Here is a 26293-nt window from a genome sequence, read left to right as displayed (position 1 = left end):
CCCCAAAGGCAGTGATGCTGCTTGTTGAACAAGATTCCACACACCACAAAATCACTCATTTAGGCACAAGGCAGTGCTTAATTTGAGCCGGTGGTTTCTGGTACTCGGCACCAGCACTTTATTGCCAGCACCAGCTCTAGTGACAGTCTCCCACATGGTGGCGCTGTCTCTAATTGTGAGATTAGCAAAACAACCATGTTTATTGTGTCAATACATATTTAAAAATGAATAATACCTGCTGCTCACACATTATAGCTTTGGGTTGCCTGGAATTCTTTGAATTGCCACACATGTTCAGTGCAATGGTTAGTAGTTGTCTGGATACTGTAATTGGCAGTGCTGGTAGAGGTAATGGATGGTGGGGGCTGCAGTTTCCTTCTAAGAAGGGCCCTGGGGCTTTCTTTTGTTTACAAAGTAAGTACTGGCACAAGGAAGTCTCCAAGGCCACTATGTTACCAGTTGGCCCCTCCGAGCTGTGCCCAGTTGAAAGGACAGAAAGGGCCTGGGTGCTATTTACCTGCATCCCTCACAGGCACCTCCCTCATTTTTAGATCTTGTGATAGCCAAGACCGTTTCATTTTGTAAAACTTATATGTATAATATACTTACTTATATTGACTTTAAACCAGCTCACTTCATCTATTGCTCTGTTTTAGTGGCATTCACCTTTTTCTGATGCCCCTTAGAGCATATACCATGAGGCTGTGCGTCAACCAACGCAGTCATTTGCTAACTTTGCAGTGAGTGACGGCATTCTGCTCTTTCGTGAAGAAAACTTTATTAAGCCAGGTAGGTTGCTTTTTGCCACTTTTTTTGTTTAATAGGTGAGGGCCAGCAGTTTCCCCAGCAATCAAGTTGTACAAAAACCATGATTAAACAAGCATTATCTAAGTAAAAGGCTGATAGTCAGTGCCAGACCTATTGGCTTTACCAATGTTTGTTCACACTGTATTTCAGAATTGATCATGACTGCAAGTAATAAGGAGACTGAATTCTAACCTATTTCAGACCATCAATCTTGAAGGCAGTTTCCAGATTTACTAGACAGTGTATCCATCCATAAGATGAAAACACAATTTCCTAACATTGACATACTGATTTAAGTTAATGCAAAGCTGACCTGAGTTTGAAATTGTATCGCGCCGTAGGGTAAAAGAGCTGCCTACCATACAGACAAGCCCTCTGTTAATATCTTAGGCCCAGGTCTAGTTTAATAGCAGCATCTATTGCAGCAATTGGAGGAGGGACCAATAAGTTAAGGGGGATTTATGATGGCCACAGGCTGCTTAACAGGGGAATGTTACATTCCATTCTGATAACTCCACTTTCCATGGCAGAGAATGCCTGTGCTCTACAGATAGCATCCACATTAAATGTGCTATATCTTCATGAAAATTAATGACAAATAAGCCCTTTCGCAACGTTCAACAGTAATCCTGGAGTGCAGTGTTTTGTAATGATTGAGCATTTGACCGGCTGTCAATACTCTCATGGCTAGACCTTTTGCTGAAGTAAAGCAAATGCTTGCTGTGTATGTCTTGCAAATGCATTGCATCTCAGTTAGTTGAGAGGTGGGGATTGGGGCGGGCTTGACTATCATCCTCCTTTTCCAAAGTAGAAAAATATTCTTTCACAAAAGCCATAGGCCCATCCGTGCAGTGGAACGTGAGTTGACTTCCTCATCCATTCCTTGAATGAGATGTTCACATCTCTCACTACTTCTTGTGGCTGCTAAGAACCTTGGTGTGAGGTCATTAGCAAAGGAATGAAATATTAGGAGAAGAGAATCGTAGTTTTTTTAACATCTCATACCTTAGTTCCACAAAATATCTACGTGAAGGGATTTCCAGTAGCCTCAGCTGACAATAAAACTCAGCCTTTCACCGTGCTCATGAGATAGAACTACTGCGATGCGTAAAACATTGTGGTAGTTAATGGTGGCATCAGACCATACACTATAATATCTCTTCCTCACGGATGGTCAGCCTGGATTTTGAGGGGGACAATCAGCAGTCGAAAGTGTTTCTCTTCCTTGAATGTTGTTCTCCAGACAAGTCCACCTCAGTAAATGGTGACCTGCTCCCCACTCTCTGTGACCATACACTGCCAGGTAGCAAAGCTATTGACTGAAGTCAATGTAATTGTAGAGCAAGGACCTGATCTACTCAGAGCAGGGAGGTGGTCTGCCCACCAGGTTGCTTGATATGAGGAGAGAATTTGAGGGCTGTCTGTGGCTGCCTCAAACCTGATCACTCCAAAATTCAGATACTGAATGTGTGGTGCTCACACTCTCCAAAGACTCGTTTGTGATATCTGGGATTGATCCGATTATAGATGTCCTCAATTTCCTCATTGTGGAGTAGCCCTTTTCATTACTCTATGCAGCCGTATTGTCTTCACCCTAAAGCAAACATTTATATTATGAAGCCTGATTCAACAGTAGCTACAAAGCAACAGATTGCTATACAGAGCTTAATTCTATATTATCAAACTCTTAGATGCCCATTGGTGTTGCACAACAACCAAAGAAATCCAGATCACCGAGGGATGGGCTACATTTTTTACCACAGAGTCTCCAGCCGATGAGCCAGTGGTTAATTTGTAAAATAATAAGTGCCAGGACCCTGACCAGGAGGCCACTCCAGCTTACACCACCCATTGCCCTTGGCATCGATGCCAATGATGCAACCAAAACAACTACTAACCATCTCTCTCATCTGCAAGTGCGACAGTTTAGATTAGTCCAGTTCCCCAAAGGTAAAGAATTGGCCGGGGAGGCAGGTGTTATTTTTTATGTGTATTGTATTCATAAACAACCTTTGTATTGCTCCTCTCTCAGTTAGATGAGCAGTGCCACCATGTGGCAGACTGTGATAAGTGTGATGATGACAATTAATTGCTGGTGCTGAGCACCAGAAACCACCAGCTCAAATTAAGCACTGCAATGAGCGCACAAGAGGACTCCATCTTTAGCCAAGGAGCACACAGATGGGAAGCTCCTAAATTTCACACCCTCAGCATGGCACGCTCACAGTTACAGTGAGAAGCTTGTATCTTTGACAGTGCTCCATATCAGAGGTATGAGGGTGTTTATTTTTTACCTACAAGGTAATGCCTGGAACAAGATTTGATTGGTCCACTGGCTTCATTGTTGCCACCATAGAAACAAACATGACCAACAGCAAAACAACTCTGCGTAGATGACCTGGATAGGGAAATGCGCAGCTGGTTTAAAGATCTTTGTCGAATAGCTACAGATAGGATTGCAGAGAAGAACCATCAGAACAGAAGGGATACTCCCATTCCTTTCACGCATCTCCTGGAAATACAGGTACACACACAAACACACACATTCTAAATCCTGACTGGTGATCATGTTTAATGTGAATTGTGCTACCACTTGGTGTTTCATCCTCACGAGCAACAGGTTATGTTTGTTTGCGTTTCTTTTTTTTCTCCTTGACTACTATCACTCAGTCATCCTTCCCTGCTTCTTGGATTTTTCTTTTCACTCAGAGGTGACACCCAGTGTCTATTTTCACCTCAAAAGATGGGCTGAGGATGTACAGTGCCTGTCCTAGAGGCCAGCCTCATTTTGTAATGCTTTGTGGAATTTAATGCCATTATTCTTCTCTTTCCATAAATCAGTGTTAAAGTGAGTTGCATCTTTCCATTGTAAACATGATGTGAGGGCGTGGGCTTTGTGATTAAAGATAAAGAACCTAAGCACTGATGGGGGCCCACTGACTCTCTTCAGTCCAAAGCCATCTAAAGCAGAGGCGCTCCTGCACTGAAGTAAATCGCTAAGATGCCCTCTTGAACAGCCACTGCCTTGGACTAGTCTCACTCCATATGGTCATCACAAACACGCAACCTTTTTCAAGGCCATCATACACGTTCCAGCCCATGGCTCATTGTTGTTGAGTGATGGCCTTATCTGGTAGCCATCGTACGTTAAACCCTCATGAGGCCATAACAATGACACCATGTTCTATTTTAGGCAGGGGATTGGTTGTATAGTTTTAAATAAAAAATGTGTCTATACGTACTGCTCAAAAGTAGTATTTAAATGTCACTTCTTTGGATAGCTATTCTGACGGTACCTAGTGACGTTCAAAAGTAGAACAGGTTGGCTGAACTCTAGTGCCCTTGATCACCCATGAGGGGTCCCTCGGGATCTATAAAAGCCATATAGCAAAGCTGGCCCACCCAGATCAGGCTCTGACTACCCCACTGTTATATCCCTGTCCACCCCCCCCCCCCCCCCCCAGTCCACCTTCCTCCCTCTAATCACAGTGTAGGTCTTACTGGATATTCCCACCATGCACTGGGCCCGGAACTGGGAACAATGCATAAGTCCTCATCTGAGGACACATTGCGTGTGATCTCTTTAATATCCACTATTAAGCTTCTGCATCATCCCTAGTCATCAAGCCACTTGATCCCACTAGGTTATTGTTTCCAGTTTTATGAATTTGGTTTGATGAGATAAGGCAAGGGGGATTTCCCAACATACAGCAGCCCTTGAACATCTGCTTCATCCCTGAAAAAGAGCAATTTGATAAACAGCCACAAATGTTAAACTGGTTGATGGAAGTGGAATGGGATAGGTGTGCAGGATAATTCTCTAAGTGGTATTTTTCTAAGTGGATGTAAATGTTTTTAACATAGAATGCATCAGTCCTTAAACTCACCTGGAATGTGGTTGACGTCTGAGGATGCATTTTCAAAGAAGGGAAGGGGGAAGTAGAAGGGGGAGAAAACACAGAAGAAAGACTCAGCATTAGAGGCACACTCAGCACTTATGCTTTGCATGGAAATCTTCTCCCATGCAAATATTAAAACAGGTTATCTAGCATTTCTCTAGTTCCCCCATCCCTCATGCATGCCATGCAAGTCAAAAGGCTCTGGCCCCCAACTCTGCATGTATCAAATTCCAGCATTCTATCTGTCCAGACGGCCAGGAATCAGATAGTTCCACCCTGCAAGAAATCCTATTAAACACAGAATCAGAAAAAACATTTGATAGAACAAGAAATCTTCCTGCTACAACGGGATCCTTCAACACCATAAATCCAAGCAGACCGGGAAAAAAGAAAGTGGACCTGCTCCCCTCAGCGAGGGTCACCTGAATTTACGACCAGTTGTAGGTTTGCTCAGAACACGGCACTGAAGGAGTATTGTGACATTTAGCCCTTCTTCAGATGCACTTTTTCATGCTCCCAGCAGAGTCCTTCATTGCAGACATGAGTGTAGCCAACGCAATCTGCCGGTTCAGCGAATGGATGCATGGATGGAGTGCCATGATACAGTAAGAGCTGGGCAATTTGTGGCTCTACCCATTACGTTTATAATAATGGCCTCACCCCATCACTCCAATACCCAATCCACCACCCACCCAGTTAAAAAAATATTATCCAAGTGTCTTCTCCTACCAATGTGTAACCCGCAATATTGACCTCTCTGCTGTAAAAGCAGCATCATCGCTTAAGACTGGCATGTGTTGGCAGAGTTTTCTATTTCAACAGAGTGATACCTGCAATTCTCAGAAGAAGGCAGGCACTGTAAGCCTCTGAGCATGGATACTTGTTTCTAATAGTTTCAAACACTGGACAAAGTTAAATGTGCATTCCCGGTAGGGGAGTTGCATATTCCATTGTTAATTCAAATGTACAGTTCCACTGCTGCAGTTGTATTTCGGATTGAACTAGGATACTCAATGTGTCAGTGATAAATTACAGTGACCAGGCCTGGGCGGAAAACTGTGCTACGCTCGCGTAATTTACGTTGTTTGTGCAACTACGTACTACGCAAATTGAATGTAGCACAGAGCAAAAACGCGTAGCGTAGCGGGCACTTTTTGCTTGCTCGTGGTCCTCAACGTCAAGTTGGCAACCGCGAGCGAGCAAAATGGCATCCCGGCGAGACTTTTTTCTCGTTTGCGATTAGCAACATCAAGTTGCCGATCGCGAGCGTGGAAAGTAAACCTCCCGGCGAGATTCTCAACACGGGCAGGTCAGGTTTCTCATTGCGAGTGGTCGCGTATGCTTGCGACCGCTCGCGATGAGAAACTACCAATCCACGTTGAGAAAACTGCAGCTCGGGTACAAATCTACATGAGCGGCAGAAAACGACCGCTTGCACTGTGCAAGATGCCGTTTGCAATGATTGCAGAGTGCGGACAAGCATCCGGCACTGTGCAATCATTGTAAACAGCATTTCCCTACCGCACTACGCAGTTCGCGTAGTGCTACGCGTAGCGCGATGTGCACTTTGCATAGCTACGCGTAGCGCTACTACACGAACTATGTCCAGGGTTAGTGACATCATAACTCCATCTCTTATACAAAGACATTTTAAACATTGTGTTATGACATCACAACGCTATTTCTTCCTCGCTTGATATCCCTGTGCTATCTCTTCCTAATATGATGTCACAATCCTCTAATGACATCACAACTCTCGCTCTTCGTCTACTGGTAATACTCTCTTCGCTACATCAGATCCTGTAAGAAATCAGCCACATAGTGAGGATTCGATGCCTCCAGAAGTTCCACCCCATAGAGGGCGGGACTTCCAGTCCCTGGAATAAAGAGCACAGCAACTGAGCTATGGCATTCGATGTGATGCTCCTTTCTGCTTTTGGGTGCAAACTGAGAGAGTTTCTTACTAATTTTACTAATTTAAAGTTCTACTGAAGCTAGGAATAGCCTTTTACTCTTCACACATCACTAAGCTTGCAAAGTTTAAAAGCATTACCCAAACTAGCAAAGTGGCTTGGTATGAACTTGAAAGTCACTATCCTTGCCTTCAGCTCTTACTCCCTTTTCTAACATGACCCTGCCAGTATCCTAAGAAACCTCAGCACTCCTCTTCAGAAATTACAGTTCTCCGTAACCCATCTATATGGTGCCGCTATGTTGGTCATCACAGAGCAGAGGCAGCACTACAACACTGCCGGCCGACTGGAAATCGGTGAAGTCTGGCATCCACGCCTCCCTCAAGTAGCTCTACTTTAATGCCTACTCTAATACCCAAGAAGAGGCATACAAATACTCCAAATCATTCAGGGAGAGGATGTCTCCCTATTTATTTACTATTGTAGCTCTAGTCCTCAAATATTTGGAGAAAGCGTATGTGAGCCTTGCTTACTTTCGACAAGCGAGGAGCGTAAAAAGACAGCCCTGTTGAAGTATGATTTAAGAATGAGCTGGCACCAGAGAGTGTGTAGAGAACAGGTGCTGTCTCCCGTGAGAGTAGCGTCCCCAATTTGCACACCTTGAAATGAATTTCAAAAGTTTCCATGTAAATTGTTCATGAAGTTATCATTTATTTTATTTCATCTTGATACTATTGTTTTCATAGTACACATTGCTTAAATTATTGTTTTATCATTTCTGCCCAATGCATTTTGGGTTTAACCCGTCTTCAGGGCACTTGGTATGCGATAATCGCTTCTATTTGAGTGGACTTTTCAACTGACGCGTACACAAACGCACGCCTGAATACCACGCCACATCGGCTTCCACATTACCTCCCACGTGGCGGTTCCGAATCATTTAACCGTATTTACATCAGTTTTTGCCGTGTTCATACAACTCAAACAGAAGCGATTATCACATACTAAGGCCCCTGAAGAAGGGTTAAGCCCGAAATGCATTGGGCAGAAATGATAAAACAATCATTTAAGCAATGTATACTATGAAAACAATAGTATCAAGATGAAATAAAATAAATGATAACTTCATGAACAATTTACACTGAAACTTTTGAAATTCATTTCAAGATGTGCAAATTGGTGACTCTACTCTCACGGGAGACAGCACCTGTTCTCTATATTTATCCATCCTCACACTCAGGAGGGTTCACCAGTTCGCACCCACGAACCTTTCTTAACCTTTGATTACCAAGCGTAAACAGGAGTGCGCGCGTCCATTTTCCAATTGGATTTCGTACCAGAGAGTGTGGGTCATTGGCAGGGGAGCTTAAATAGACAGAGAGGCTTCCTGTTATCTCTAGAACCGGGGAGTGGGAGGGAAGGAGTGAAGCCTAGAGGGAAATGAAAATCCTAGGTGCCTGTATCCACTGGGAAACCGAGCTCGCTTTCGCTCTGCCTGGACACCACACTGGACTCTCTCTGCATTTAACGCAGAAGAGAAGTTTCCTGAGAGCTACAGAATAGAAGTGTCCTCTCCTCAACGTCGATCTCATTGGAGCATGCCGAACCGGAAGTGACTCTTGTGTTAAGATGGCCCCATCTATCACTTTGTTTTGTCCTGCTCTGTCCACGTTCAGTTCATGTGGCGCCTTTGCCAGAGCTGCTCTAAGCAGGAGGGATGAGGAGGCTGCAGGGCAGGCTCATAGAAAGGTCACCTCCCATCAATGCGCCATATCAGGTATCGGCCCCCAGGTGAGGCAGCGCAGGGCGCGCTCTACGCACAAAAGAAATGGATGCCTCAGAGACCCAGCCCATCGAAGCACACACACCTGGTGCCACCGGTGCGGACAATCAATCAGCTTTTCAATCAAGAGATGGATGCCGGTGAACCTCAAAGGGCAGGCAGGTGCTTTTCCATAACCTCCACCGCTCAATATTGACACCTGTCAATAGGATCATTCTGTGGATTTATGAATTTCTCACAGTCAGATGATGTACGCAGCAAGGCACAGGCTGAAGGCTTTGGGGGGCCGATATAGCGTTTTATCCTTCTGAGGTTGATGAAATATGAGCCATAAGGCAGCCTAGCAGGAACACCTAGTGATAAAATATGGAGAAAGTATTCAATGGGTGACGTGCAGCATGTAAATTGACACATGAATCCACAAATGGGCAGATTAAACCTGAGCACTAGGTAGAGTAGGCGTGCACACATTTATGTTTCAAAGAAAATGTAAAGGGCCAGTAGAACAACTATTTCAATTTTGCTTGTGCCCCTGTTTAATTTGTGCCATTTGAGGCCTTGTCTGGATAGGCCCTGTGTTAGCAAGCATTGTCTCCTTTATTCTTTCTTTACCTATGCAAGTACCCCACCTATGTTAATCAATTTCACGATGCTGAATCCGGCTGAACTATATTTTCTGCCTTAATGAGATTTTCTATAAGGGACATAAAAGAAAGACCACTAAAGATGGTACCATGCCCTTCCATGGAATTAAAAAATAAAGAATTGGCCTTAACAAGAAACAGTTAAAAAGATGACCAAATCCCTGGGAAGGCCGAGGCATTCCTAGTTTTTGTCTTTAATGGCGCCTTCAGGGCAGAATTTACCTGCAATGCAACATTTAAAAACATTTCAGGTTTTTTTTTTACTTGGGGATTTTTTTACCTTTCTCAAAATATTTCAGGGTTAGACTTTGACTCTTAAATACGTCTCCTGGACGATTCTGGAGAAATTAACCTTTCCTTAAATATGGCACACTTTCCAGTGGAGGCCAACACGGATCGGAGGTAGGGGGGCGGGGTTGGTAGGGAGGAGGACTTGGTGGAAGTGGGTATTAAAAAATAAATTTAAAAACTTCTCTTCTCGCTGCTTCCTTGCCGCATCTCTCCTCTGTAGTCCTCCCTCGCTGGCCTGAACAGGAAGCATATCCAGGCTCCCAGTCAGCCAATCACACGCTGCCTTAGCAGCGTTGTGATTGCTCTGAATGCTGTGTTTTGGTGCTCAGACGCTAACTGGGAGCCTATGCATGTTGTCCACACAGCCTCAATGCAGCCTGCATGGAGAACATGTGAAGTGCACAAGACTGTTTGGCTGTCCCAAGAGGGCCGGCCAAACAGTCATTGCGCACTTAGGAGGGTGCTACCACTCTTCCCTTGCCCCTGCCCCCTCACACAGAGCTGCCGGAAATAGGAAAAAATAAAATGGTAATAATGCGAGTTATTTTCATTTTATTTTCCATTTATTTCACTGCTAAAAAGCAGTGAGGCGACACTCCTCCACCTTAGCGAAGGAGCCGCCACTGAGAATTTTCCAGAATCCAAAAAGACCCTCTGCTGCCCAGTGGGTGTATGTAAAGAAGCCTGGGGGCTCTGAAAAGCATGTAAACTCTGAATTGTTGCAGCAGTGAAAGATACTCTGTGTGATGATGGAGGAACGAATCAGCTGAGAAAATAACAAGCTCTAGGAAAGAGTGCTTAGGTACGATAGATAGGCGACAGGCTTGAATTAATGGAGTCTATGGCTAGTCCTCTTCAGTCTTTAGTTGCCTTCCAGCCTGCTCCTGACAGACACCCAGAGATCATTGTGTGTGGTGTTGACGGTGAGAGTCTGACCAAACCTGCTTGGGTCTACCATAAATGTCCATCTCAGTTTGCACTGATGCACTATTTCTCAAGTGAAGTAACCTGGAAGTTTTTTTGGGGGGGTGTTTAATATCCTATATGGTTCCTATCCTGAAGAAGAGCAGGAGAGGGCAAAGAGGCTGTCTGAAAACTGCACTGAATAAGAACTCTGGCACAAATGCCCCACTAGTTCCAGACTTGGCCAGGGTACTTGCCGGGTAAAGTGACTCTGGTATAGCCAGAACCAGTAGGCACTCTGACAGGTGACGGGTGCACCACACCTGGCACTGCAGGCTATGGTAACGCTCACGCATGAAGCTCAGTGTGGCATGACGTGGCAACCCGTACAACATAGATCAATCCCTCGCGGGTCTCTGAGTCAGGACAGGCATCCGCTTGGGGAATCAACCAATCAGGACTGCTGCTTGCGGACTCAAGCAGACAGAAGCCCTGGTCCCCAATAATAAGGGAAAGTGGAGACCACTGGATGCCAGCACTGGAAGCCACATCGGAGGCAGGAGCAGTGTTAATTCTCCCTTGATGCTGTGGCCCTCCTACAAGCAATGCCCTGTTCTCCTTTCCCAAGAAGGTTGGAACATGCAATCTTCAGGCCATCTCCTCAGCCATGTTTATAAGCTGATGTCTCTGGAACTCGAACATAGCGCAGCCAATACAACTCAGGCATGACCTGTATCACTGTTGGGATTGAAGCTTTGCAGCAGCCAGACGGATACCCTGATGGACAAGAGGAACAATAAGGTGAGTTCAGATGTGTCTAGTACAAAAGTAACAGGGTTATACTTAGTTGAGTACAAACTTTTTTCTTCACCAGTTCCCAGTGCTTTAAAGGGGCTGGTACTGTTCGGTACCGAGTACCAGTACTTTTTTTGAGTTTGAGAGGGAGAGTACCTGCACTTTTCAAGAATAACATAACACTTTTAATTGAAGAGTACAGGCACTTGTCAGAAACAAGCAGTTACTCTGTTACAGAGTACCAGCACTTTTTTGATTTTGAGAGGGAGAGTATCTGCACTTCTCAAGAATAACCTAACACTTTCAATTGATTAGTACAGGCACTTCTCAGAAACAAGCAGTTACTCTGTAACAGAGTACCTGAATTTCTATGTTTCCATTTCAAGCATTGCCAGTTCCGAATTTCCCTTGGAAACTAACCCCCAGATGCATCAAAGCTATGTTTTGCGAGTCCTTAATAGCGAAGTTTAAGGATTCGCAACGGGTTGCATGTAGGAATCGCAATGTTATTTGCGATTTCTACTTTTTCCTTATTTGCGATTCGCTAATTGCGAATCGCAAATAAGGAATGGCTTTCCCATTCATTCCTATGGGCCTAAAGGCCTTAGGCCCATAGGAATGAATGGGGAGCCATTCCTTATTTGCGATTCGCAATTAGCGAATCGCAAATGTGCCGCAATTTCAAGGGTGCCAGGGTGTCCAAAGGACACTCTGTTGCACCCCTGAAATGGTAATGTTCACTGGTGTTGCGCACACACATGTCCCAAGGACATGTGTGTGTGTAATATACAACTTAGAAAAATGCACTAAAGTGCATATTTCTAAGTTTTTGCTATTTACCACGTAGTTTGACTTTGCAGTAAATAGCAGCCCCAGATTACGAATTCGCACTCTTGGAATGGTTCATGCGTTGCATGCAGTCGCAATTTGAGAACTTGCAATTATTTGCGAATTCTTAAATTGCGAATGCATGAACCCTTGATGCATCTCAAATGCCATTTTTGCAGGCGCAAACGGCCGAATTTTGCGATTCGCACCGTTTGTGGTCGCAAAAATGCTTGATGCATCTACCTGTATGCCTTTTAATAACTTTTTTAAATGTCCCGGGTTACCTTCTCTGTAGCACGTTTTTTCCACATTGGTAGATACTGTTCCCTGCATAGCACGGTTATTTTTACTCTATTCAATTCCAGCCACGCTGAAAAATATAGGTTTAGTTCCTCTTTGCACATTTTAAATTTTAATAAGCTTTTCTATAGATAATGGCTAATAATGTTCGAAGAGCTTTGTGACTAACTAATGATTGAAGAACTTAATGGCTAATTAATAGCTGCAGCGTTTTTTGTTTAACTAATGGATGTAGAACTTTGTGGTTAACTAACTGTTGCAGAAAATAATGGCAAACTAATTGGTACAGGTCTTTTTGACTAACTAATGGGTACAGAGCTTTCCTCTGCACAATGAAACGGTGCAGAAAATGAACACCAACTGTTTTTCTGCAAATGTTCTCTTATAGAGAAACATTCTGTTTCTATTAAATGAGAGTACGTGCAACAGAAATAGTCACAAAGTGGCCGTTTTCATACAGAAGTGGCAAAAAGCTTCACAAGCTTGGGAAAATTGTGAAGCTTTCCACAGACCTTAATGAAGTGGGTCCCAAAAAATGTACTTCACACACCCTTAGGCAAAATCACATATTCACTAAGTTGACAACTGTTCCTCTTGTGAGACTTAAGGTTTTTTCTTGTGCGGCCTAAAATGGCGGGAAACTTCCTTTACCCCGCATGCTTTACTCCACATGCCATTACCCCGCATTTTTTACACCGCAAAATCTTTTACAATGCAGGCCTTTACACCGCAAACTATTACAAGGCATTGCCCAAAGTAATGCCCTGTGGAGTTAGAATAGTAAATTGCGTTGTAATGGGGAATGCGTTGAAATGCCCTGCGTTGTAAAAGATTTTGTGGTGTAAAAACTGCAGGGTAATGGCAGGCGGAGTAAAAGTGTGCGGGGTAAAGTGTCCTATTCAAAATGACATCCGAAATTCAGGGTCGCTCTGACGCAAACTCAGTCTCGGTTCTTCCAAGTGAAGGAAGTGGATAAAAATGTAACAGCACAGAGCCCTTCCTCCTTGTGAGGAAGGATGCAGAAAATGGGAGATGCTAAAGTGCTTTAATACTTTTAAAGTCTGCAGGACCATCTCTCAGAAGAGCTAGGGGACCTTGGCACCAGAATCCACCTCATTGAGAAACAAGGCCTCTCCTTGGTTTGAACGAATAACCTGAAGTGATTATCTTGCTGTCTGCTAATGGAGACTTGTTCTGCCACTTCCTGCCCAGTAGACCGGACTCCCCAACCACCGCTTCAGCGCATGAAGGGGTGACTCGGATGTCACTACTGGTATCTGTCAGCTCGCAGGTGGCGCACATTGTTCTGACAGGCCTACTTCTCATTGTGCCCGGTTGTCTGTCCTGCTTCCTTCCCACCGAGCATGGCCGGTGAAAGGCTAGTAAGTTGAGGCTGGATCTATCAAATATCCCATTTGCAGGATCACATTATATTGTCGCATTCTGTCTTCATCAAGGACTAAGGTATCTTGCGCTGGTGTTTGTTGGTCATCTTTCTCCGAATGGTGGTGATATTTTCTTACCGGTCAGGCAGGTTTTTGAGAGTCTTCATGAAGTTGTGCTGGTCTGAAGTATTTGATGAATGGACCTCTTATGATGTTCACCTATGTTGTCTTATCTATTAGGGGATCATTTTTTTTTTGGCAGTAAAGTTTTGCAAAGGTTAACATTGTAAACCTTCTTCTTTTTTTATTTTTACTACATTTTGACCCTTCATGAAGTTTGCTGTTTTTTGGTTTAGCTCAGCCTTCACCTTTGCAAAGTTTTTATATGCATTGTAAGATAGCTGTCACTTCATTAGAAGATTTTCACTCTTTTTCAACCCAGTTAGGATTGAAGATGTATACAGTCTATAACTCTGCAAGTTCAACTTTTGCAGACTTTTTAGTACATAATATCACACGTATGCACAATTTTTCTCTTCATCTTTACCTTTTGCAATATAAATATTTTAAAAAGTCATGATTTTCACACAAATGTGGCAACTGGTAATACTTTGCAAACTTGAATTTGTTGCAAAGTTTATATAAAAGTTTGTGAAGGTTGTAAAAAGGACATTTTGAAACTTCCTAACACCCCTATTAATTATATCGGGCATTGTGTAGGTGTCTTCTTTGTTCGTTTGGATATACATTGTTTAGGATCTGTGCATACAGTGGTTTATCCACCATCAATAGCAAACTGAAACCGATGCCATTGAACTCTATTGTAGACGGAGCTTTACTGAGCTCCAATTACACTGCCTAACTAGTTTTGTGCGTAATGCAGTTAACTCTATCTTTTTTTAGGGCTGAACCTAGCTAGCAGCCATCACATAACCCATCAGAATTAAGTGTGCTTTCCTCCTACCAAAACTATCACAAAGCTATTAGCTCAAAGCAGTGTTCAATTTATTTAAAAAAACATATAAATGCAGTGCCCCATGTTTTTCCAAGGATCACCGCATCAATGTTGTCACACGCCACGGTGCATGAATGCCAAGGATGTCTACTTTGGATTCCACCTCATGCCTCTTGCAACCCTCACCTTATATTTGCTATTTTTTACCTCACTTTTGCATGCTCTTTTTCATCACTGCTTTCTTCCTTTATAACTGTTTTCTTTCTCTTTCTCTTTCACTTCCTCCTCCCATCTCCCTTTTTTGCCTTTCTTCTAGCTCTGGGCTGAATTTTGATGATGAATGACAACTCCTGGCCCCCAAAAATGAGTGCTGGTGCCCACCAGCTGCAACCCTCTGTATACAAATGGAGTGCTGGCTCTCAAGATAGAGACGTGGCATTATTCCTGATTTCACTTTCCTTTGATAATTGAAGAACAAAATGGGACCAGTTATACCCTAGTCACATCACATTAGATTTGTTTCTCTGCTTCACAAATCAGTTCAGTCTGTAGAATGAACATGCGGATCCTTTATTAGATGCATTTGTTTTAAGTAACAACTTTTATTCCATGGGGTCAACAAATATTTTGCCACGAAAATCCACAACATGTAACATGTCTCAGTGCTCTGTGGAGCTTTAGCTGCTCAATATAAGTATAGAAGTCTTTTGTTCGTACGTTTCCAGTGTCAATAGAATCAATTAACTTAACCAGTCGAACAAGTATGTGTCAGAGTACAAGATCACAGTGTGTCAGCTGGGAGCTGGGAATCAGGAGAGAACGCATGACTCTAAAGTTTCACGCCTTAGTGGATGCATGGATCTAAGTGGATATTAATACCACATTAACAGAGATGACATATTTGATCAAAAGAACTGGGAATATGGTTATTGTAGCCGCGTCCCTATGTGAAGCCCTTACTCGCTGTTCTGTTCCACGGTGCTAAAGCTCTACAGACTGTCCTTGCCCTGGTCTCAGGTGATGATTCCGAATGCATTGTCTCGGCACGGGTCTCAGGTGCTGGGTGTGTATAGCCCACACTCTCACGGTCTTCGAATGGTCCCTCGGGTCAGCTTCTGGTTCTATGTAACATCCAGTAATCTGTGCCATGATGTCAGTCAGAGGGTCTGTGCAACATCCTCAGATCTGTACATAGGGGCGTCTCCTACGCAATGGCGGAGGAGCATCGCCCAACTGATCATAGTCAGTCACAGAAAACTAAAATGATAATAAAACAATATTATCATTTTATTTTTAGCCGACTTTCTAACTCGATGTCAGTCTAGGGTGGGTCAGTGCCATAGCAGGAGGAGGAGTGATGGGCCCAGTGAAGTGGTCATGTTGGTTTGGCCGGCCGTCTTAGGGTGGCCAAACAGACATGCACACTTTGGTTTCTCCAACCCAGCTGGACTCTCAGGCACTGTTTGAGCGGGCAAACCAGGCTGCTCAGTCCAATCCTGGCATTGCTTTCATGCTATTGAGAGCAGCGCCAGGATTGGGTGGGGAGCCAGAGAGGAGCACAGAGGACGCCGGGTCAACAGGTACCTTCTTAAAAATCATTTACTATTCCCCGTTCGCCCCCACTATAGCCATGCATCAGCGGCCACGGTTTGTGCAGCATCCTCAGATCTGTGTAGCATCTTTAGATCTGTGTTATGGTTTCGACTGCTGACTGAGCAGCTTTCTCCGGTCTCCTTACTAGTGCCAAGTGCTGTCCCCGCTAGCAGTCACTTTCCTTCCCCCAGGGTTCGGTAACCCACATTTGGGTGTCTAACCCAGGTGCTCACACTTAGGCGCCCCTAGGTCTCCGTGTTCCTCAATGTCGCCGTGACTATGTTGTTTTGGCGGTTTCGCTTCTGGAACCATTATTACAAAGCAGGCCCAATGCCATTGAATGTTCGCCTCTGTCTGTGCTATAAAAAGCAGGGCTGGGAACGGTGGAGCCCAGTATTTGCACAAACTCCAGTCATGATCTGCTGGCAAGGCTTCTACAGGCTGAGCGGGCACAGACTGGCAGACTGCAGACACAACACGTTTTATCTCGCACACTGTGTGTCCAGCCACCCTATCACTCAACGGAGGAAGGTCTTGAAAGCCAGATTAGCCATGAAAATGCTCATGTAGATTAAATGCCTCTATTCCCTTACAGCTCAATTTGTAGCCTATACAATAAAATCCCTGGCACCTTCAAAGGGTTACTATCCCTCAGAGTAAATGATCCAACATCAAACTCGGTTTGAACCTGGCCGGATTTTTCTCAGCAGCATTATCTGCTTTTCAATTCCAATGCATCTGCACTGACTTTCCTCAGTGCTTCTAACTCAAAAGTATCTTAAAGCACCAGAGACTATGTTTAATGCTACTGACACAAGCATTCACTGTACTTTTACTTTAAAAATTCCACTTTTCTTCTCCATTTACTTCTACAACCAAGACCTCATCAAGAGTTGCGGGTCTTTTGAAATGGTTTTCCACCAAAATGTGCCTGAGTTGTCTAGTCTACTTGGTCTCAACCAATGGCAGTGATGAGAGGACAGATGAGGTCACACACAAGGTCATGTGAAGTCCATACTCTGAAGCATTCCTGCTCAAACCAGCACCTCAACCAATGCCTGCTCTCAGGGGTCATATGAAGGGTATGAAGGATCCAGGCTTCAGAGACTGACTTTTCAACCTCAGGCAGGGGTCACTTGAGCTACATGCTTCATTAAATAATGCCTGCTTAATCTAGGAACTCAAACAATGCCTACTCTGAGAGGCCCTTTGAGGTAACGCAAGGTCCATGTTTCTCAAGAGTGTGTCTACTCGGGCTAGGACCTTAACCAATGCCGGCTGCGAGAAGTCAGATGAGGTCACACAAGGCCACTTGAGGTCCATGCTTCACCAAAGCATGTCTGCACCCCTAGGACTTCAACTAACTACTCCTCTGGGAGGTCACTTTAGCACCAGGCGTGAACGCTGCGCTCATGTCCATGCAGGCGTCAGTGCAGCAGGCTGAGAAGACACTTTCCCTTCCACCCTCCTCGTCTCCTTGCACGGATTGTTCAATGCACCCCTAGCTTGCACAGCTGGCTACAGAACAATGCAACTCCCATCTCCTGCAGCACAGAACACACAATCTGCCTTCTAACCACATGGTCAGCACTAAAAAGAAACAACTTACAGAGAGAAAGCAGTAATTTGCAGACATTTCTGTTGCATGATTTTGTGTGAATCCATTGAATATGTGCAGGTGTGCATACATGCATGGGTGCATTTGTTTGTCTGTAAGGGTCTAAATAGTGCAAAGAAGCATCTGCTTGAAAACAGACTCCACAAGGGAACACAGAGCTTTTGTTTTGTTTATAACAGCACTTGCAGAAAGTCAGAATTACCTAAATAATTTAATGAATGGGACCTCTGAGCGGAAGAGCAGTTTCTAATATTATCTTTTGACCAATGTAATGATTGCCCTTCACTCTCCCACAACCCCTTGACTGCCTCCCATCCAACCACTCTTGTTCAATTCTTTGGCGTTTTAGCGTTGGCGCACAGACGTCTGCAGTGAAGGACTGTGGGAGAAGGCACATACTTACACCCAAGTCAGCATTGCTGCCGCGCAGACAGCAACAAGATATGTTTAATGTTTTAATGCACTCGTTTGCCTGCTAAAAACAAAATACATGAACACATGAAACCAAGCAAAACATTTGTTACCCTTCGAAAAATAAAAGGAGTCGAGAAGGAAGAAAGAATGAGAGATAAACATTGATCCAAGACAGTCAGAAGCAATGAGAATCAAAGGAAGGCTGGAGACCAGCCACAGTTAATTTTTTATCCACAGAAGGATCACTGCTAAGAAATCTTGGAGAGGTTCAAAGGCCATCATCCAAGTTTGTGATGTGCTGGACCCACCTTACCTTCAGTTTCCTGGGTTCTCTGGGTGGAGCAAGGGGGGAAAGGCCTGAACTCACCTCTTTGATTCACTTAAAAAGCAACAAAAGGGGTAATTTTCAGCCAGCAGCATCTTCCACTCTCTTCCTCTCACTTAACACCTGTAGAGAACCTATTGCAAGCTTAGGGCAGGAAAGGCGGAGAAAAACATTCAGGTCAGAAGTCCTGGGACAGAGAACATCAGTGACATGGCCAATCAGGCCTCCATCTACAATGCTTTTATCTCAGCTTTTAAGGAATGGGATGTCCCTATGATTCCACTCCACAGCAGGTCATAAGCTTGCAATATCAGTGCTTTCTGAGAACAGAAGTCCAGGACTTGAAGATGCTAAACAGGGTTTGCATTTCCAGAAACACAGTGTCATGGAAATCCAAGTTCTGGGACATGACTACCATCTTAACTAATACCGAGAACCACTGGCAGGGGCAGAGATGGGCTGTTACCATCTGCAACAATGTTTGCTACACTGATATATGTCTCCTCCCTCAGACCTAGCATGGTCGACTAAGGTATGATTTGGCTCCATGATAGTGGTCCAATCTCAGATACGTCCACTCTCAGCTGGTAAGGTCATGCATTGGCATTAATTAGAGCTTGTATACCACACTATCAACCTTTAGGATGGCATCGCAGTATCTTTCGGTCGTACAGGTATGACTTTCATCAGATAGGAATGCTCTACTGGAGATGATGAAGCGATGTAAACTCTTGCACTTTGGTGCCTGCGCCTAAAGCCCAGGAGGGAAGATGAGACACAGACCTGTTCAACATTGGCACTAAATGAGAGTAAAGGTGAACCTTCAGGGGATCTGTTCATGAAGCTTCTGTAGAAGTCAGGAATTGATGGGGCTTGTTTACATCTGTATATGGGCACCAAACATCCAGCCTCTTGGAACAGACAAGCAAATGTTTGCTCAGGATTTTGCAGACAGTAAACATTTTATGTCTGGTATCCCTCTGTCAAAGGAATACTTTCCCACAGGGAACTGAACATGTCCCTGATTTTAGAGGGACACTGGCCGAACCATGTACATTTATTACTGTATAAAAGACTGATACTCGTTTTGTTCCTATAGGTATTCGAGTGGACTGACAATCTTTTTCTCCAGGGTACTTTTTAGGCAAGCAACTTTACACGTTTCACAATTTACTAGCATATCCCCGTTTTCAGTGGGATATTAGACTGTGGCCACCATAATTGTCTGCGTTCTTAAATAAGCATTGGCCCGTAGACAGCCACAGACATCTTAGTTTGCAGGTGAACATTAGTAGGTTGCTGTGGGTGGTCCTTCATTTTGATAAAACTTGGCACGCCACTGAATGTGAATGTCTTGATTGCCAGGTGAGCATCTGTCCACAGGTTTCTTTTTTTTCGTCTTTTTCTTTTTCTATTTTTATTTTTTACTGTTGGCCAATAGGATACTGTGGACGTGTCTGATTTTAGAAGCAATCAGACACACAGTCTACATGGTACTCAACTATCGCAGAACAACCATCAACAGTCGCCAACTCAGTCAGCGGCAGCCCTGGTACATGTTGTTACATTTTCCAAGAAGGACAAGGCGCTCAGAAACTAAGGACAGACTCGCGTGGTCTTCTCTACAGCCCACTGGCGTCCATCTCGCTGAGCTCACTATTTCAGGGCCATGCGCCTTTAAGGAAATGGCAGTCGCGCCAGCAATTTGTTGTAGCACAAGGGAAAATTGGGATAATTGCGAAGCGAGCGGCCACTTGTCCGTATCCAGGAGCGTGGCACAAACCCAGGAAAAGTCTCCCTCCCTCGCTCTGTAATCAGAAAGCAAGAAGAGGCCAATTATCATCGTATTCATACAGCGCTCGGCGGCTCTGGGGAGCCCAGACCCTGTACACATCTCTTGTCTATGCACAACAGTTTACAAGGCAGATCTATGCTTCTCTTCTAGGGGTTCTTTTAGGGAGGCGGGCAGAGTCAATCCTGTTGATGTTCTAGCTCCAAATCCTAGGATATCTGCATCTGGTCTTTAGAGACATACTTATTTGGGGCAGCCTGGGACGCTTCATGCGCCTCCCACAAGGTGTTCAGCCTAATAGTTACAACAGGCAGATAATGCACCTTGGAATAAATAATAAATAGAGCCTTTCAGATGACCCTGGCACAGATTTCCAAACAATGCTGCTTGAATGGCTAATTTGACAAGAATATTATGGCGAGGAACAAAAATGTCAGCATCTCTCGAACTTGTCATATGCTGGCATCTTGGCTTGCTGGCATGGGACTGCAGTGCCTAAAGTTTTTTAGTACAGCTTTTTGTCTCAGTTTCACAAGCCTGGATGTTACTGTCATAGGATTCACATTTCTGGATTTAGGGTTCATCTTCCCAAGACCAGCCTGTTCAATCTAGCTGGAAGCTCAGGAAAAGAGTGTCCAGAAGGGTGATGTGTCAATCTGGCCCATTCATGGAGGATCTATTTGTCCATAACCAGTTACTCCTACCAGCCTTACCATACAAGAGATACAGGCCGTGCCATTTTCTGGTGCAGGCGGCAATACAAGTTTGCAGATCGGCAATCAATACCCAAACATTATTTATATATCACAGATTGCTGCTTCAGAATCAAATTCCGAATCGAGATATAAATGCAATGCAACTTGCTGTAAGCACTCATTTACCAGCACTAGTTGATCACAACAGTACAGGAACCGGAATAGACAAGCCCAAGTCCACATAGAATGCATTTTTAAGGCTGGAAACTCACACCATGGGTTCTATTTCCACGCGAGATGCTGGAATTCAGAACACTCAAAATAACTCTACTTAAGACTGGTGATTGTGCAAAACCATTTACGCACCAATGGATTCAGATTCAAAGGTTTTGCTACAGATATCAATCCAATTTCAGGAACTAATTAATTCGTAAACCTCCTTTGGGAACATTTGCAAGAATCCTATTTGAAAAGAAACTCCAGAAACGAAGGCAAGTGTACATGGCCCCCAGGATGGTATTCTCTCAGGCAGTGGCAATTCTTTCCACCCCTGAATCTTTCTCCCACGCGACTCCCCACTCTTGATACTTCAAACCAAATGATTCTTGTACTTCCATTTCCCACTAAACATTCTCAAATTGCAGGGAAGAACATTAAATCTCTCTGCAATATAATTTGGAGTTCCCATTTAAAAAGTGAAAGAAACATATGCATGAAATATAGATATTTGTGCTAATTTAGGGTATGGCTGTTTGAGATCTAGATTCTGACAACTGGATCATTCGGCCTGAAATGAAGGGGGTGTCTAGCAAAGAAGAGAAACAGACCCATAATTCATGCCCATTTGGCAGGTAGGACTCACAAAGGTGTCAATTGTATTCCTGAATGCGTCTCAGATGGTTAAGAGGATATTAATTATGGTCTTTTGAACAAGGGAACTATAAGCAAGGATGATCACCTCATGTAACCCCACGGTGGTTTGGATAGCAGGATCGCCTGCCATGAAAGCCTTCCGGTTGCCTCCGGCCGCCGGAACTGAGAACAGAGACTCTGCAGGACAAGGCTGCGGATAAGTGGAGCTCTCAACAACCGCTTTTACCATCTCCAGTCCCAAACCACCAATCAATACCTGCATTATAGCCTGCGAGCTGCCAAGAAGAGCTGTTATTAAGAGCGGTACATGCCGCTTGCATCAAATCTGCATCGACCGGCCTCCATCTTCTCTTAAAGGGAGAGGAGGGGCACCTCAAAGTGTTGGGTAGAAGGAATTCAACCGTTTGAAGAGAGGGAAACTGAGGGGTCTCAGCAGAGAAATAGAGGAAGGCAGGTTCTGGCTGGAGAAACTATATCCCCCTCCATCCTGAAGCATGAACTGCTCTCACTCCAGTGGTCAGCATTTAAGGTTGTATCTGGTTTTCCAGGTTGCTCTTAGTGATTTCTGGGAAATGTGGTCCTCTATTTCTAGACTGATTTGCAAATGTGCAAATCTCACCACAACACTGAGATGGGTATGTAAATGTCAAGACTGCTCCATCTCACCTGGATATAATGTTTGGGATTTTCCAGGCTTGGGTGCAAATAAAATCTAAGTTTTCATTAAATACAAGGAAGAGGATATTCTACAGACAATATGTGCCCTGATCACTAATAGACACCTGATAATGATACCCTGAAGCCCCCGAAAAGTGATTACTCCCACCATCACCACCACTTTCCCACACACTAGGGCTCGGAGAGTTGCCTTCATACTCAGAAGTGCCTTTATAGGGTTATCAGTGTAGCTCTCCCATCTGTGTGCCTCTGCAAATGACACGTGGGGTTGGCTTTGCTTAGAGAAGCTATTCTCACTGGCATCAACCTGGTGTGGCACCTAAAGTACAAAACCTTCCACACGCATTTTTGGTCCAGGACAGAAACCTATGCACAGAAAGGATGTGGGCTTTTAACATTCCCTACTAAGAGGCCTTCAACAATAACAGTGCAGGGCCCTAAGTGAATAGCATTCATTGTGCAACAAAAAGTGTGGATGCAGAAGTGCAAGACTTTGTTTTGCAGTGCAGGCAACTATGAACCCTGCATACATATATAGCAGACAGGTCCATTCTCCCTACAGGATGCTGTGGAGCCAGTAAATACCCAATGTGTTTCACCATTGCATGACTTCTACTTCACTAGAGGGTACCATGAATCTGGTAGACTGAGGATGCTCTGGTTCCCATCCGTGAAAGATGGGCGTGCACCAATGCATGATTCTGCTGCACCAGAGGATGCTATGGAGCCAATAAATAAATAATGTGTTTCACCACTGCATGACTTCTACTTCACCAGAAGGTACCATGAATGTTGTAGTCTAAGGATGCTCTGATTCCCATCCGTGAAAGATGTGCATGCACCAATGCATGATTCTGCTTCCCCAGAGGATGCTATGAACCATGTACATAAAGGAGTGTGCACTAGTGCATGCTCCAGATCCACTAGATGATACTCTGAACTCTCTACATATATGTACATTACTCCTGGTTGCCAGGTAGATGCTATGAACTGTGCACATGAAGTATGTGTGACCCAGAGCATGACTGCTGCACCACCAGAGCCGGTGGAACTATGGATCCTCTAAATGAAAATAGTGTTTGCACCAGTGCATGAGTTTTGCACTGATAATTCTATGAACCCTGTGAATAAAGGAGGTCACTTCAGATGTGTATGACGTGTATGACTCGGGTCCTACTCCAGGACAGATTATGATGAACCTGGTCCTACTCCAGGACAGAATATTCTGAACCCTGTACATAAAGAAATGTGTCTCAACTTGTGCAATGCTCCCTCAGAAGATGTTATGAACATGCCTGCTGCTCCCCAAGAGGATGCTATTAACCCAGCACATAAATTATGTGTCTCTTCTTCTTTGGTACTGCTGGAATTTCACCAGAGGATCTTATGAACTCTGCACATAGAGTACAGATGCACCAGTGTGTCTCCTTCTCTTTAAAAGGATGCCTTGGACATTACATAGTCAAGTTTTGTTCTCTAAATCAGTCCTCAGTCCATCGAAGAGATCAACCATGAACTCATCCCCTTGCTTATGCACCAACACTAGCAATCTTCATCTTAATATGGCCTAAGAATTGATACCGGGGAATTTATTACTGGTATTCTGAGATGCTTCCAGTTGTCTGTGGAACCCCTGGATAATGGAGATCAGATCACGTTCCCACTATGCCCTTTGGTGATGGATGGATACGTTTTGCTTAGAGTGGTGAAGTGATAGCGTACAGCACTAACTGTTAGTGTATAAGTCATCTAAGAACCCATTTGGTTACTTAAGACTTTCCCCAGGCTGCAACATTGTGAGATGCTGTCTCATTCTTCTCTGTGAAGCAAACAAGCAGATCTACTGGAATTCAAGGAGGTGTTTAGATAGGCTAACACCTTTAAACAACTACTAGACCCATGGGGAGCCAGTCATCTGTCTGCTAAAGATATGTCATGAAGGTCGTTTTGTTGTTGACTCCTCCCTTGGCTGACAAGTTTTGTAGAAATAGCATTTACCAAATTTGCTGTCGGCTAGATCACTGCAGCTAATTATCCCTGTGGCGGGAAGGACCTGAAGCCAACATCTTACCTTCTGAGCAGAATCTCCCACCATAGCCAGTGGCCGAGCAGTCGCAGGTGGGACTCCCATCCACCAGAAAGCAGGCACCTCCATTCTCACATGGGTTCTCAGTGCACAGACCCTCCATGTCCAAGCGTACACCCTGACTTCCCAGGAGTTGCGGTTCTGAGTTCCCGTACTTGAGGTCCAGGATAAACCCCCGGTAAGGCAAGACATCCCGAACACTGCCCAGTGTCAGTGCAGCTGGCCGAATATCCAGTGGCACTCCGCCCAAGAATAGGTCGCTGACGATGTTCATGTACTGACGCTGAGGCCGCACCTCCCCAGGCTTGGCTTCACCATCGAGCACCAGGACGGTACGCAGGTGGTTACGGCTGACCATCAAGAAATGCCAGTTGCTGTCACTGACCTTCTTGTCGCTCAACACAGTGGTTTCCGCACAGTCCACACTGAACTGCAGCTGGACCCTACCATCCACCAGCGTTAGGCAAAGAAAGTCGCAGACTCCACCGTCATCGAAGTAGAGCAGCAAACCTGCCGACACATTGGTCTTGAACTGGAAGCTGAGGTCGCTTCGGGTACTGGCATCCCAGCGGAGGTAGCGTGCCCACTGGTTGGGTAGGCCCATGAACTCCAGGCCCAGACAGAGGCCCATGAAGTAGCAGAGCAAGAGGCACACCTTCAAGGTGACACCCAGGCACTGGAAGACGGATCCCATTATAACTCTGACTCCGCCCACAAAAGAACAGGAAGGCAAAGTCAGATACACCACACACTGCTCTCTAGTAAAAACGCAACTCCAACCAGTAAAGCTGTGGAAAATGTCCACAAATATCAAAAACAATGGCAAAATCCAGGGGGATCTCAGGAGGTTGAACTGAGATGGTGCTTGTGGGTGAATTGTTGGTTTGATGGCACAAATGAACGCCTCGTTAAGCCCAGTTCTGTCACCAAACAGGAGAGTAGTTTCCACGTCGATGACTCTTCTTTCCAGTTCCTTGCGAGTACTGATGAGGCTAGAGAGTGTGGCGTAGGGAGATGACGTTGTAGATGATCACCTCAATTGATGCGGTGCCTTGATGACGTCCCGGCCATTCCGGTGCTGCAGTGGAGCTCAGGACAGGCTGTGCTAGGTATAAAAAAAGCTAGGAGAGGACCTGTTGAAAAAAAGAGAGCGAAAGAGAGGTCAGTTGGTGGCAAATATGAACAGGTTTATTAAAAACACAAATCGAGGTTCAATTCTACAACATTGAGCTTCAGGCACAAGTGGCAACAGAGGCACTTTCCTGTTGCTTTTATGGCAACTATCTGTGGTCACGGTCCGCCCCTGTGGGAGTGGCACATTGGAAGCATTGCAAGTCGTCAGGCTTACTATGCCAGCACTTTGAAACGCAACCAGCTCATTCGAAGCCGGCCAGTTGTGACGTGCTGCAATCACTCTATTCCAGTACAGGAAAAACACACAGGACTGTGAGAAGAACATAATTCTCACCTGAAACGCACCCTATACTAAATTACCACCCACTACTGCCTGCACTGGGACGTACAGCTTTGACAATGCCAGCATTTCTAAAGTAGATGCCAGCATTTCTAAAGTGCACAGCAACCTCCAGACGCTGGGGTCGGTCGGGAAGATTAAGCAAGCTATTGCCCAGAGTCACATGGTGCTGGGCTAACCTGCCGCCGGAGCCGGGATCAAACCATGAACACTGTGGTCTGGAGTCAGGCACCCTGGCCGCT

The 26293-nt window shown here is 44.7% G+C and overlaps 1 protein-coding gene across 2 annotated transcripts in view; it reads right to left on the bottom strand.

The window, feature by feature from the left end:
* The window catches only part of NRXN3 (neurexin 3), a 2205897-nt gene extending 2180213 nt beyond the window's left edge, over positions 1-25684 (bottom strand). For both annotated transcript variants that reach the window (XM_078659992.1, XM_078659991.1), the window contains exon 1: positions 24563-25684. In XM_078659992.1, coding sequence (XP_078516118.1) covers positions 24563-25271 — 709 coding nt within the window. In that variant the 5' untranslated portion in view covers positions 25272-25684. The remainder of the gene's footprint in view (positions 1-24562) is intronic.
* Between the last annotated feature and the right edge of the window lie 609 nt (positions 25685-26293).

The sequence above is a fragment of the Lissotriton helveticus genome, chromosome 9, assembly GCF_964261635.1.
Source record: "Lissotriton helveticus chromosome 9, aLisHel1.1, whole genome shotgun sequence".
Taxonomy (NCBI): Eukaryota; Metazoa; Chordata; class Amphibia; order Caudata; family Salamandridae; genus Lissotriton; species Lissotriton helveticus.
The sequence above is the reverse complement of the archived record's forward strand: the minus strand, read 5'-3'. Positions and strand labels throughout refer to the sequence as shown.